This window comes from Aedes albopictus, chromosome 3 (genome assembly GCF_035046485.1).
Source record: "Aedes albopictus strain Foshan chromosome 3, AalbF5, whole genome shotgun sequence".
Lineage (NCBI taxonomy): Eukaryota > Metazoa > Arthropoda > Insecta > Diptera > Culicidae > Aedes > Aedes albopictus.
Genome location: NC_085138.1, coordinates 55921743 through 55936043, shown reverse-complemented (window position 1 = coordinate 55936043; position 14301 = coordinate 55921743). Strand labels below are relative to the sequence as shown.

The window sequence follows — 14301 nt, the reverse complement described above, 5'->3', positions numbered from 1 at the left end:
AACGGTGTGTGGCGGAGAAGGATGAACCACGAGCTCGCTGCACTTTATGGCGAACCCAGCATCCAGAAGGTAGCCAAAGCCGGAAGGATACGGTGGGCAGGGCATGTTACAAGAATGCCGGACAACAACCCTGCAAAGTTGGTGTTTGCTAATCATCCGGTTGGTACAAGAAGGCGTGGAGCGCAGAGAGCACGATGGGCGGACCAGGTGGAGCGTGATCTGGCGAGTGTTGGGCGTGACCGACGTTGGAGAGCTGCAGCTGCAAATCGAGTATTATGGCGGCAAATTGTTGATTCAGTATTATCATGAATTTGATGTTAACTAAATAAATGAATGGATGGATTTTTGGACTCCTAGAATATAAAAAAAAAAAAAAAAAAAAAAAAAAAACACACACACACACACACACACACACACACACACACACACACACACACACACACACACACACACACACACACACACACACACACACACACACACACACACACACACACACACACACACACACACACACACACACACACACACACACACACACACACACACACACACACACACACACACACACACACACACACACACACACACACACACACACACACACACACACACACACACACACACACACACACACACACACACACACACACACACACACACACACACACACACACACACACACACACACACACACACACACACACACACACACACACACACACACACACACACACACACACACACACACACACACACACACACACACACACACACACACACACACACACACACACACACACACACACACACACACACACACACACACACACACACACACACACACACACACACACACACATACATACACACACACAGACATCACCTCAATTCGTCGAGCTGAGTCGGTTGGTATATATGACTTGACCCCTCCGGAGGCTCTATCAAATTTTCGTTTTTGGAGTGAACATATAGCCTTTCGGTACACCTTGGTGTACGAGAAAGGCAAAAACATAGTTGTTCGACTTGAAACATTTACTTGCTGAGAAAGTCTCTGGAAATTTCCGGACCAAACCTTTCCAGATGCTATGGAAGATCCTCAGCACGCTCATGGTAAAATTAATACCAGGACCTAGGGGCGGGACACCTCTAATATTGATTAGCGGTATTAAGCAGTATTAAGGGATATTAATCCCAGAGGAAATCCAGTCTTGAACGAAGTAAGCCATGCTTATTGAACTGGATTTGAAATGTCAACATGCTCTCGATGAAGTACCGCTTTTAGGTTTTAATATTGCCAGAATGAAGCTCCTTTTCGTACTTCTCACTCCTGGATCAACGATTTCGGACATAACGCTGGCGGACCTGCATTAACACCTATGTCTCAAAAGTTTGCATCTGCGATTCTACGATCATGGAAAGCACACAGATCATTTCAACTGAAATAGTCCACCTGCGGATCAAGATGGTCAATTCAATATTCAATTAGCTAGACAGATGGAAGTTTGAATACGTGGTCAACTATTTAATTCGTTTTTTTTCTCATATTTATTGGATATGCACAATTGGACACAATCATTTTACTCGAGCTGAATGCTTAGGACTTGTATTGAAAGTGCATCCATTTACATTTGACGAAGCCACCTTGTTGGTTTTTCCCGTCCAGCGACACAAGCCTTTCCCAGAGTGCAGTTGAGCTAACGTTATTTTCACTGCTGAAATGCATAATCAAAAGATATTAGATTTAATAAATTGAAAAGAAACTACAGACAAGCCGTATTTCCTCAGCTCTTGTTTTCGTGACAGTTGGTAGTTGTATGAAAAGTCATGACATGCTATACAGAAAATGTTTCGGTGAAGCATGAAGATTAGGAAACTAATATTTATTAGGCGGTATTAGCGTCTGTATTAGGCAGTGTCCCGCCCCTAGACCAGGACCATTAGAGGACCAAGATAAATTCCAGTACCATTACTAAATTTCTGAAAAAAAAATCAACGCTAAATTCTCAAAATATTTCCTTAGTGGTCTTCTGGTAAATTCGGAAAAGGATTACTTTGAAAATTATAAATAAGTTATTTGTAGAATTATTGTAAAAATGACTTGAAGAGCAGCAACAGAATTTTTCTCCAGTCCTATGCAAAACTTTAGAATGCAAATAGATTCTTATGTCTTTTTAGCAATGTTACTGGAGATGCATTGCAGATCCCTTGTAAGATAACTGTGAATGTCCATGGCGAGTTCTTGGGAAAACAAGATGTTTTGTATCATTTTTCGCGAATACCAGAGGGGGTTCTTCCTGGATTCCTTCATAAATTGAGGCAACCTCATCGGCGTGAATTATGGAATTATTTTTCTCGATCCATTGTAGCACTTTACGATAGTTTTGCCAAGGAACCCCTGTTCTTATTTATCCAAATGATTTTTCATTAAACAGGTAATGAATGTGAAAAACTAGGTAGACTTTTTAAAGTGTAGTGGTGCACTTGTCATTTCTTTGCGGTGCACCAAGTGCACCGCGTTGCACGATCTGAAAACCCCTGCTGTAGTGAAAACATTCTCAGTGGTGTTCGCCATCTGGGCATCCATTCTTATCGAAAATCACCTTGTTACCGTTATCTACTTTCTGTTCTACCGTTGTCAGCTTCGTATCACCAATTGCTTCCACCTCCATGACACCTTCAATCGCAACAATTACCGTTCCACTTCCAGGTCACAGGCTTTTCGGCTAATCTCTGTTATTGGTCAAATGTGTAGTCGCTCCTGAGTTAAATTGCTAATTGTTTTCCACACACTTAGTAGAAGAGAGAACGGTACAGAAAGCATTTTCTTTCCTCTCACCTTAGAGAAAAATGATCAGACAATTGACCAAATGTGTGACAACATCGGAAATTTGGTTCTTTGGACGACGACAGTTCTCCGTGAGGTTCTCAGCATTACTTTCCACCATGGTTGTACTACTACTTACTTACTTTCAGTCCTGAGCACTCATGGACTTTAATGACATCGTCGATGGAGCTCCATGTTGGAGATCCAATTGTGAGGCCACCATGCACGAATTATATACCGCAGGCATCTATTGATGAAGACCTGCAGCCGTTGCGTGTTCTCCACTGATACACACCAGATTTCACTGGCGTATAGCAGCACAGATTTCACGTTCGAGTTAAACATTCGGAGTTTGATGCGTCGACTGATCTGGTTGTTTTTCCATACATTTCTGAAACTCACAAAAGCAGCCCTCGTCTTCTTGATCCATGCACCTATGTCGATCTTGGTGCCGCCATCGGCCGCCATTTGGCTACCAAGATATTGGAAGCTTTCAACATTCTCCACTGATTTCCCAGCTACCGTTAAGCTGGAAGGGTTGATCGTGTTTACATCCAACGATTTGGTCTTGTTGACATGAGCGTTTCACTTCCTCCTCGAGAGCCGAATAGCGCTGACGGGCAACGGTTTTGGCTCCTCGTATTTTCGCTCGCTTTATCGCGACTTTGGCGTTCCTTCGCTCCTCTATCTTCCTCCAGGTATCATCTGTGATCCACAGCTTTCTTCGGGTGCGTAGCTCACCCAAATTATTCTCGCCGGTGGCGATGACGGCGTTCTTGATGGCGCATCTGTTCGTCAAGGATCAATCAAATTCTTTACAGATGGCTCAAAAGTTGGAATAAAAATGGGAACAGGAATACAAATTTCAATGGTGATGGGACACTATCCTACGGTGTTCCAAACAGAGATTCGTGCTATTTTAAAATGCGCAAATATCTGCCTTGAGAGAAAATACAGATGTGCAAATATTTGCATTTTCTCAGATAGTCAAGCTGCACTAATAGCATTGTGCGCTTACAAATGCACTTCAAAGCTTGTTTGGGAATGCATTCTTTCACTACGCAGGCTGTGAAGGGAATGAAATGGCAGACGAGCTAAAAGTGGTTCAATTTTACAGCTGACCCAGAACCATTCCGTGGTATATAAAACTATACAACAAAAATGGACCTGAAATGCTGGGCAGAGCAGAGGGTGATATTCATTTGGATGGATGTCAAAAACGGCCATTAGTCAAAACGATTTATGACACCAAATGCTTATAAAACCAAAAAGCTCTTAGAGCTCAACAAGATAACTCTATGTACATACACTGGCCTAGTAACTGGACGCTGCCCGAGCAGGTTTCACTTAAAAAATATTGGCCAGATTCAGAATGATATCTGTCGTGTCTGTAATACGGAACGTGAAACCTCGGAACATCTGCTTTGCAATTGTGGTACTTTAAACACGCGCAGGCAAAGATTTCTAAATGTGACTGCTTGCAACCCAGTGAGATGTAGTCTGCAGAACCAGGAAAGGTCTTGGAGTTTATAAATTCCATTGCACCTGCTAGGTGACATTGCACCTAACTAGTATACGCGCAGAATCTCGGGCCGCTTTGCCAGACAAGGGCGAGCTCAATGAGGCCCTTCTAGAGGACTGCTGTAGTACAGTGAAAGCAGTTATCAACGACTCAGCCGAGAGCACCATCGGGTACGTGGAACGGAATCGACGGAACGAATAGTTCGACGAAGAGTGCAGAATGGTTTTGGAAGAGAAGAACGCAACGAGGGCGGTAATGCTGCAGCAAGGGACCCGACAGAACGTGGAACGTTACAAACAGAAGCGGAAACAGCAGACCCGCCTCTTTCGGGAAAAAAAGCGCCGCCTAGAAGAAGCAAAGTGCGAAGAAATGGAACTGCTGTGCCATTCCCAAGAAACGCGGAAGTTCTATCAAAAGCTCAACGCATCCTGCAACGGCTTATTGCCGCGAGGTGAAATATGCAAGGATAAAGACGGAGGCCTCTTGACGGACGGACATGAGGTGATCGAAAGGTGGAAGTAGCACTTCGATCAGCACCTGAATGGCGTGGAGAACGTAGACACGGAAGACCACAACAACGGAAGAAACCCAGAAAAGTTGGCCCCACCTGTCTGCATCGACTGATGGTCAGGATCTGGGAAACCGAATAGCTACCGGAGGAGTGGAAGGAAGGGGTAATCTTCCCCATTCACAAGAAAGGCGACCATTTGGAATGTGAGAACTTCAAGGCGATCACTATCTTGAATGCTGCCGACAAAGTGATATCCCAGATCATCTTCCATCGTCTGTCACCTAAAACGAATGAGTTCGTGGGAAGTTATCAAGCCGGCTTCAAAGACAGCCGGTCGACAACGGAACAGATCTTTACCGTACGGCAATTCCTCCAGAAATGCCGTGAATACCAGGTCCCAACGCAACACCTGTTCATCGACTTCAAAAAGGCATGGCAGAAGATGATTATTTGACACATGGTCATTAGCTAGCTAGATACGACTACCAAAACGGGACATGTCACAAAAGTTCAGCTTAATGGACGCAGTTCGATGCCAAAAGTGCTCGGCACTACGATCCATAGTGGCCACCCTTCTTTTACTCGAACACTTTGAAAACCTTAATAGCAGTCATAGCAATTACAAAGTCTAAAAACTTAAAATTAATTCAATGATACGCACGTTTAAATACAATCACATCCCATCAATTTTTGTTTAATGGATGTTCCACTATTTCCCTTCTTTCGAGCCCCACAATAAAAACTGTTCAACCCTTCCAGCTTATGCTGTTCTCCCGACAGCTTCAGCAGCAGACGCCAGCCGTTTCCAGTGGGATGTTTTCTTTCGATTGGACATTGTGCTTTTCGGTAAGTACACAACTAGCACCATTCCGACAGCCTGCCTGCAGCACACCGAATCAAACGACGACAAAAACCGGGTAGAGTTACTAGGACGAGGGGATTACATCACATTCGAGGATGGAAGGGAAAACTATTAGGCATCGGGAGTACATCTCTAGACAGTGTTTTCTTTCGGGTGGCTTTTTTTGTGTCTGGTCTGGTCTGGTCCGGAACGAGAACACGCTGTTTCTGCGGCTGGGGCCTTGTCCAAGGGATTCCAATGCAATGGTGGCCAATTACCGTCGTCGTTACCGAGGAACAACACTTTCAACCGACTGTTTGCTAACGGTGATCGTTTTTTTTTTTTGTTCTTAAGGAAACGTTTTAAATGGTTGCTCCAGAAATGATGCTATTAGCATCTTAAATTTTCTTTCGTAGATCATGGCCTTTAAAATGTAATTTTGAATCTTTTTGAGAATTCTCTGAAAATGATCAAGGTATGCGGAAGGTTCGTTGTTATAGGTAGCCATTATAGCCAAATTTATACACTCAGAGTAATAGGTTTATGGATTACGCTAACTCACTTGTTATAGCATTCAAGTATCAGCAATGGGGGAACCCGATTTGCGCCATTTTTATACCCTTAACACTATGTCACCATTTCCGGTCGACCCTGCTGTTGCAATTTCAGCCACCATCGTATCCCGGACTGTGGTGCAATAGCAATCCTACCATTTATCCGCCGCATTGGGGAACACGTGTTTCTAAGAGGTACTCAATGTACAGTGCATACGTATATAGACGGGTGCGTCCATTACAATGGACCGTCGTTGTTCGGAGTCGAGTGAGCTCTCTGTGCAGCGGCGATCAAACCTATTCCACCAGTAGTTCCTATCGCAACGTGTGAAGTAGGTACGTAGGGCCAATGGTTTTACCATACGCCAGAGAGCAAATATGTCGCCCACCGCTTCAACCTCTATCGTCATCGCAGAGCTTAGGACCGACCATATTGCGTATGCGAATGGTGGCGCACGGTGGGCTGTTTTTAACCGATGGTTGAAATTAAAGCATAATTTTAAAGAGAGAATCACAAAATCGTAACCAATAGTAGTAAAAATGGAAAAGGATACATAATGAACTGCTGCTGTCATTAATTGAAATAACAATAAGAAATAACGAATAATATTATAACATTTTCACACTTCTTACAATTTTGAAATTTGGCAAAAACCACGAAAGGAAATTGAAACATGGCTTAAGTAAAGTTCTAAATTTATTTAAGTGATTATTGTTTTACTCATAATAAACTCGATTTTTACCTTTTGTTTGTGTAATATCGTTCACTGTATGTACCACTATCCCCCGTCACAGCATATTCGTTTGTTGCTGCGCAATGAAATTTTAGTGTCTCCGGTGAAAATTGCACGATTTAGGATACCTTCCCAGCGGCGGTGGTACCAATATTGTACCGCCCGGTCGCCAATCCAAGCCCTCGGAAAGCCGGATGAGAAACCGATGGGTTCGGGGTACTTATGTTTAGTTTTACTGCGCCCGAAGGCAACGGAATTTGTTGTAAAAGGGATCAACATGAGCACACTAATACGACTCACTGACCGGAAACCAATCCCCCATGTTTTCGGTTGACGGCAGTCCTGTCCTAGGGGATGTAATTCCGTCAATCGTGCATCAAATGACACCGAGGGCGCGCCGTTACCTAGTAGTGCTGCGGGCTACGGAGCAATTGAATTCCATTCCCGAAATGAAACTAAATTATTTTCAGATCCTATCGACGGTGGCAACATATACGATGATTATGGTGCAATTCGAGCTGGAGGTACCGAAGTTCTTCCTCAACGCGTTGGTGAGCGCACATGTGAACGAGAGGACAGAGATTAATGGAACTCGGGTCTTTTAGACAACAAACATCCGAATAACTATTTATTAAGGAAACAATAAAACTAACGATACACCAAGTAGAAGTCAGCTTGATTTGTGAGAAAACTCCAATCTATATATAACATGAATTTCTGTCTGGAAGGAAGGAAAAAATCCCAGAGCGATTCCCTGGGAGTCATATCCGGTAGAATCCTGAGAAGAATCTCAGCTGGAAGCTCGACTGAAAGAATCACAGAAGAAATCTCGTGAGGAATAACAAGATAAATCTCGGGAGAAATCTCTGAAAAAAAATCGAAAAGAATCTTTTCAGGAATACCAGGAGGATTCTATGAAATAATTCCAACAGGAAAGCCCTGAAAGAATGCCGGATAGAATTTCTAAAAAGATCCTTTCAGGTTTTCTCTAAATCAGGGACTACTTTATTCCTGAAGGAATCCTCAAAGAAATCATGGCATGAATCTCGGATGGAAGCTCAGCAGGAATCCCTGAAAGAATCATAGAAGAAATCCCGGAAGAAAATATTGAAGAAATCCCTGGATGGACTCGGGAAGAATTTTTGAAGGAATCGCATCAAAAATTCCATCTTAGGTTGCCTGAAGAAATCTCAGCACAAATTCATATTTTTTTCATTTTCCTTTTCATGAGGAATCCCTAATGGAATAACAACAGGAATTCCGGAAATATTCTAAAAGAATGCCGAATAGAATACCTTAAAGAATCCTTTAAGGATTTTTTCAAGCAATCCTTTCCGAAATCCCTGATGAGATTCCAGGAGCAATCCCTACAGCAATTCTGGAAGGGACATCTGAAGGATTTCCGGGAGGGATCCTGGGAAGATTCTCGTTGCGACGGCAATCCACGCTGGAACAAAAACCAGTATCACAGCATTGTTTTTTAATAGGCGCTCGAAACTACGTTTCACTACAGCTTATACTTATGACACACATGTGATACAATAATCACTGTACAATTGCACTTGAAATGAGTGCCATACTGGAAATTCTCTCAGTTCAAGTCAGTCTTGTTAGAATTTTCTTGACACTGCGTACCGTTGCACAGGAATCACACTCGTATCACATGTCTGTCTGGGGTGTTACACATACAACTTGTACAAAAACTTGTATGCAAGCGATACAACATATTGAAGTACAATTACAGTACCATTCATAAGTATTGGCATGGGAGACCCGAGCAGAAGAGAAAAACAACAGCATAACAAAATGCGTTATTTTGGCAAAATAACTGCATAACGGAATTAGTAATTTTCATGTTATTAACATAACATATTGAGTTATAAACTTGGCTGTCATAAGCGGCAAAATAACAAGTCACATAACAAAAATTTGTTCCTGAAAAATCAATTTAATAACATGTTTTGTTAGTGGCAATAACAACTTAATAACAGTGAATTTGGGAAATATTTCAATAACAAATTTTGATATTAAAGAGTTATTGATAACATGTCGAAAGCAAAATTAGGGTAAAAACTAACTTTTTTACTCATTTTTGGGTAATTATTTTAAGTGTGTTATTCTATTTTTAGAAAATAACAGGTCACATAAAAAATTTCGAATTCATTATAAAACTTACAAACATGGACGGGATTTGAACCTCCAATCCTGCTATCGTACATTTTCAGTCGCCTTTACCAATGAGGCTATTCCAGCACTTGCAGTGAGGGACGATAGAAGCTTTACTGGTTCTACGTATTGCCAGTTTCCCCATTCCCCCATTTCATGTTTGCCAGTCGCAGGACAAAAATAGACAGAGATTTGAATGCAAGATCAAACAATGAACCTCTCTCTCTTACCAACAGCGCTATCGCGGTGCGCAGACATGTGCACTGTAACACTAATAACAGTGGTGGCGTTCGCATGGCCCGTCGTCGGCTGTTTCGGAACAAAGAGAACGACGAAAAAGTTGGTAGTCGACTATTTATGATTGAGCTTCGTCATGGGGTGCATTTTGGCGGTGACAAAGATTCTTTCCAGACGGAGATGATTTTTTTTAAATTTTTTGTTTTGTTCGCGTTGTGAGAACGGCGATTATACACGTACCTATGTGAGCGAAGGTAAAAGGTAATTATATCATATGCCGATATGATTACTTCTGCAGATGCTGTTTAGTTTTATTCTGTTTTAGATTATTTTTAGTAATGAAAAAAGATATTTATGACATAATGTCAAACAATATATGATCGAATAATAATAGATCGAAAGAAAAAAGTTATAATAGACAAATGCAATCATCAATTGAGCAGAATTGTCTGTATAGTTGACATTTTTATTGATTAGAATTATTTAGTAGGTACCATATTTGCTATCTCCACTCTCACTAACATTCATTACTTCGTAATACATAGTCTGTTCGGTACTTTTTGACGTTATAATTAGAGGTTAGAATAGCAGTACTGTTAAAATGACATATAAATTCAACTAAGTTTACTCAATTTTGAGATAAAAAAAAACTCATTTGCAGATGTATCACTTTTTGAAGGTAAAATTTTACTTAACCTATAAGAATTGGGAATCGTAGAAAAGTGATAGAAATTTGGCACCGTAACGGGACTGGGATATTGAAAGAAGGAAATTAACACAAAGATAAACATATCAATAGCTATGATGCTATATTTACCCAAAATTCAAATTATAGCAATGAATAATATTAAAAATACGGAAGAGTCTGATGAAATTTCTAGAAGTTGCAATGCAGACAATAAAATAAAGAAGGTAAACTATGTAATGGTTATATCTGCGATAAATTTTCTCCGATTTTGACAATATTGATCTCATGTGATCCAGATTAATTTTTTCCATCAACAACAAATCCGACTGAACCGATCTGGTCATCGTGAGTTAAGAAAAAACCCGAATTGCCATACACGTGGAATTTTCCATAGACCAGCTGCAATTGGCTTCTTTAGTGGTGTTGAGATAATTCCATATTCACAATCTACATGCCAAACTGAGCCGAAACCAAATTTTCATGAACTTTGGTGCCCGGGAACCTATTCAAAAATCGATTTAAAGTTTGTATGGGAGCGATTTGTCGAATCACCCCTCGTCGCATTTTGTACTGGGCGGAGCTGTCAAGTAGTTGCCCAGCTGTCAAAAGGCGAAGACCACAATATCAAGAAGACTTGCAGCACTACTGAAAATCGGGAGTCACTGCTAGCAGCGCCTCCCCGGATAAAGGTGGCACTATTCATGATAGTGTGTGTGAATTTTCATACTCGCACCAATACACTCTTACACTTTTACACAAAGGTACCACCTTAGCTCACCTGGCGGCGGTGCCGTCGGTGACGCTTGCCGTTAGTATGGGAAAATAACAGAGTTGCATGTCTTCTTGATAAAGTAGTCTTCGCAAAAGGTGATTTCAAAAAATCTTTTTGTAATTGAATTTAGGTATCAAAATAAAGTTTTAAAAATCTGAAAAAAATCATACTGGCTTAAATAAAGGTGCTCTTTCGAATAAAATCAAAAAATCAATATATTATTCTTAATTTGAAAACCCAATTGGTGATTGGTACAAATTAAGTACCTTACCAAGAAAAAAATGTTAAATTTAAATGTATACGTTCAATATGTAGTCCGTCCAAAGTCTTACACCGTACATCAAACCGTTTTTAATTAGATTTTGTTTTATATTTTATAGAGGTATTTTAAAATCTGTGTGGTAGGGATAGGATTTTTCAAAACACCATCGTTCTTCTTCTTCTTCATGCACCATCAAATCACCAATAGCATATCTGCCCAGCCTAGGCCCAAAGTATTGACTTCAAAGTAATCATTACGAAGCATAAATGTCAATTTCTTGATTTTGCTTTGGCTGACCAAGCCAAGGTTAACCGTAGTATGTTCATAATTCCAATCTCAATTTGTTCGTCGAGCACATGTTCTGTTGTGCTGCACGTGGATGTCAAAGCGTTTTCAATAGTGTCATTACGAAGCATGTTTCACGAGAGACCATATCTTTTCAATACGCTAACTCCACAACAACGCCGATATTACTGCGCCACTTGGGCAGTGGCTGGTATTTTGGGTACTTTTCAGCTACAACTCAGTCAATTTCAGAAATTTAGCAAAACCTCGCGCCGCCCAGCAGGGACTTTGTTTTGTACACATTACAGCACCTCCATGTCACGTAATATACAACACCTCTTATCAAATGTGATACCGTAAGCGTACCATACTTTGCGCACCTAGGGCCTAACTTTGCGCACTTTACAAAAAATCGTTAAATACCGTATGCGTGTTAATGTTTGCACCATCGTCAAATAAAATTCCAGTTTGACTTGTGAAGACAATGTATTGGTTTTATTTGCAGGCATTTAAGCTATTACTCATATCCTAGTAGGCTGTGAATAAAAAGTGTTGATTTTCTTAGTTTTACACTTGCATAATGACTAAGTGGCAACCTAGCTCGTGATTTGTCCACGCGCAAATGTCTAAATGTATCCGTGGTAGTGTCAAAGTCAAGATTAACAATTTTTGAATTTATTTTTTTATTTTGACATTGCATAATGGTGTAGACATTGGCAAACAAACAAAAGTTATAATAACTATTGATTCTGGAATTTGGTACGGATCGATAGTTTTTCGGAAATCGAAAAAAACGGAGGTTGCGTTCGGGCAAATTCAAGACTTTCTTATGTGGCGCTACTCGTAGCTCCTGGATGCCATTATTGGTAATAATGTAAGTTTTTTTTCTATGGTCGAAGGATCATAAAGGCCACCGTAATTTTCCTTTTCGATATGCCATGCCGTTAAGTCGCTGATTTCGCGTTTCTTTGCCATTTTTCTCATTGAGCGCATATAATTCACCCAAATCTTATTTTTGGTGGCAGCGATATCTTTCTTAATCCATGTTAACCTTGGACGACCAGTGGACACCTTCGGGAATAGTTGCCCTTGCTTTTTTTCGGTCTAAGACTGTTTTACGGTTCTCCTGAACACTCCTGAAATGTCTTTTTTAACATTTGCGCGTGGACAAGTTCCGACTACCGCTGCTACCCCTTCATGGTGCAAATTTTAAACTTAAGAAATCGGATTTTTTTACCCGCAACCTACTGTGATATGAGTTAGAGCTTACGTACATTCAATAAAAACTAAGACATTGTGTGTACAGGTGATATGGGTACCTTATTTGTACGATGGTGCAAACATTATCACGCATACGGTAGTTTTTCTGGTGCATTATGCAAACTTTTTCCCACGGAATACAGTCGGAACCCGCTCGTTGAGCCACAACCTCCACCCAACCAACGAATTCGATTCGCTAGTTGGGTGAAGTGACAGCAGCACAAGGGGCGTGCGCATTGTTTTTTTTTAAATCATGTTTAGGTTGGAAGTAAAAAGAAATTTTTTTTCAATTTGTTTTTCATTCTAGTCTAGTCTAGTCTAGTCTACACATACACAGCCATTCATTGAAAGAATCCTGGAAAATGATAGAATCGACTAATTCTATCATTTTTCTTGTCATTATTAATGCTTGCAGTACATCGGAGATGTATTACAAGCATTAAAGCGGCCAGGCCTACTGTGCAGCGTTATTGGTTTTACAATAAAGCCATTGAGTGGGGACATCTCGTACCAACCACTCAGCTTTTTAGAAAGTAAATTACGTGAAAATCGATGGGGGTGACGATGCTAAGAAAGTTAATGTCACCCCTTGGTCCTTCGCTTCCTGGGATGGAACACAGGTATTTGGTCCGTGTCCTGGCCCTTATGCCTAGGCTTAAGCGCCTTTACTCGCTCTCTGAAATGAAACAAAAACTAAACCTATCCCTCGCAAATGCATTCTAAATTTAGTCATGACATATATATATAAAAAAGATATAATATATAATGAAAATCAGACTGATCTCACCAAATTTTAACCGGAAGTTGACATCCTGTCACGATCATCCATCACCATCAGCATCATAGCTTTACGCAAAACCACCTTTTTCTCCAATGTTGCTTGAATTCAGTTATTTGGACCATGCCAAAAACAAAATTCATCCAAGGTGGCGCTGTCTTTGTTATGGTACCGTTCACCTGTCAACTGATTCGATTCCCCTTGCAATTTTCTTGCATTTCACCACGACACACTTATTCTAGTCATCGTTCAACCACGTGTTAGATGCATGTACACTGTTTATCATTTTTGTTTAAATAACATGCATGTCTCTGAATTGCATTTCTATCTTGACTGGCACATAGGTGAATCGTAGATTTTTTCACATTTACATGTGGCACCACCTTTTACAGGGTAATCAAACAGATTCGCGACAAGAAAAGCAAAACACGTGCAACACAGAAAGTTGCAGAAACCGACGACAATACTCCGAATATTTGACGAAATTCCGTCAAATGCAGCTGGTGCTGGGCCAACACAGTTGCTCTTCGATATGTAATATCCACCTTTTTCGATACGTCTCGGTATAATCCTGAGAAGAACGAGTATCACTTAAACTTTCCCTCAACACTTCATTTCACTAATTAGCACTTTATTTTAACTGTAATCCAATGCCGAATCTAACACCGTAAATCGCACACATATTGCTTTTTAATGGCGTAGCACCAGCCAAATTTTCTTTAAAATCACACCAAACGGGAACGCGAAAAAACGTCTTTTTTTTCAATTTGTTTTTCATTCAGAGCAAAACTGATACGTTTTGCAAGATACATATATGACTAATGCGAGAAATAATTATGTTCACCCATTTTTAGTCGGTGAAGT

At 40.7% G+C, this 14301-nt stretch overlaps 1 protein-coding gene across 3 annotated transcripts in view; it reads left to right on the top strand.

Moving 5' to 3' along the window:
- LOC109427066 (uncharacterized) overlaps positions 1–7620 on the top strand; it is a 46772-nt gene extending 39152 nt beyond the window's left edge. For all 3 annotated transcript variants that reach the window (XM_062858277.1, XM_062858276.1, XM_062858278.1), the window contains exons 7-8: positions 5620–5706; positions 7460–7620. In XM_062858277.1, coding sequence (XP_062714261.1) covers positions 5620–5706; positions 7460–7594 — 222 coding nt within the window. In that variant the 3' untranslated portion in view covers positions 7595–7620. The remainder of the gene's footprint in view (positions 1–5619; positions 5707–7459) is intronic.
- Positions 7621–14301: the final 6681 nt, after the last annotated feature.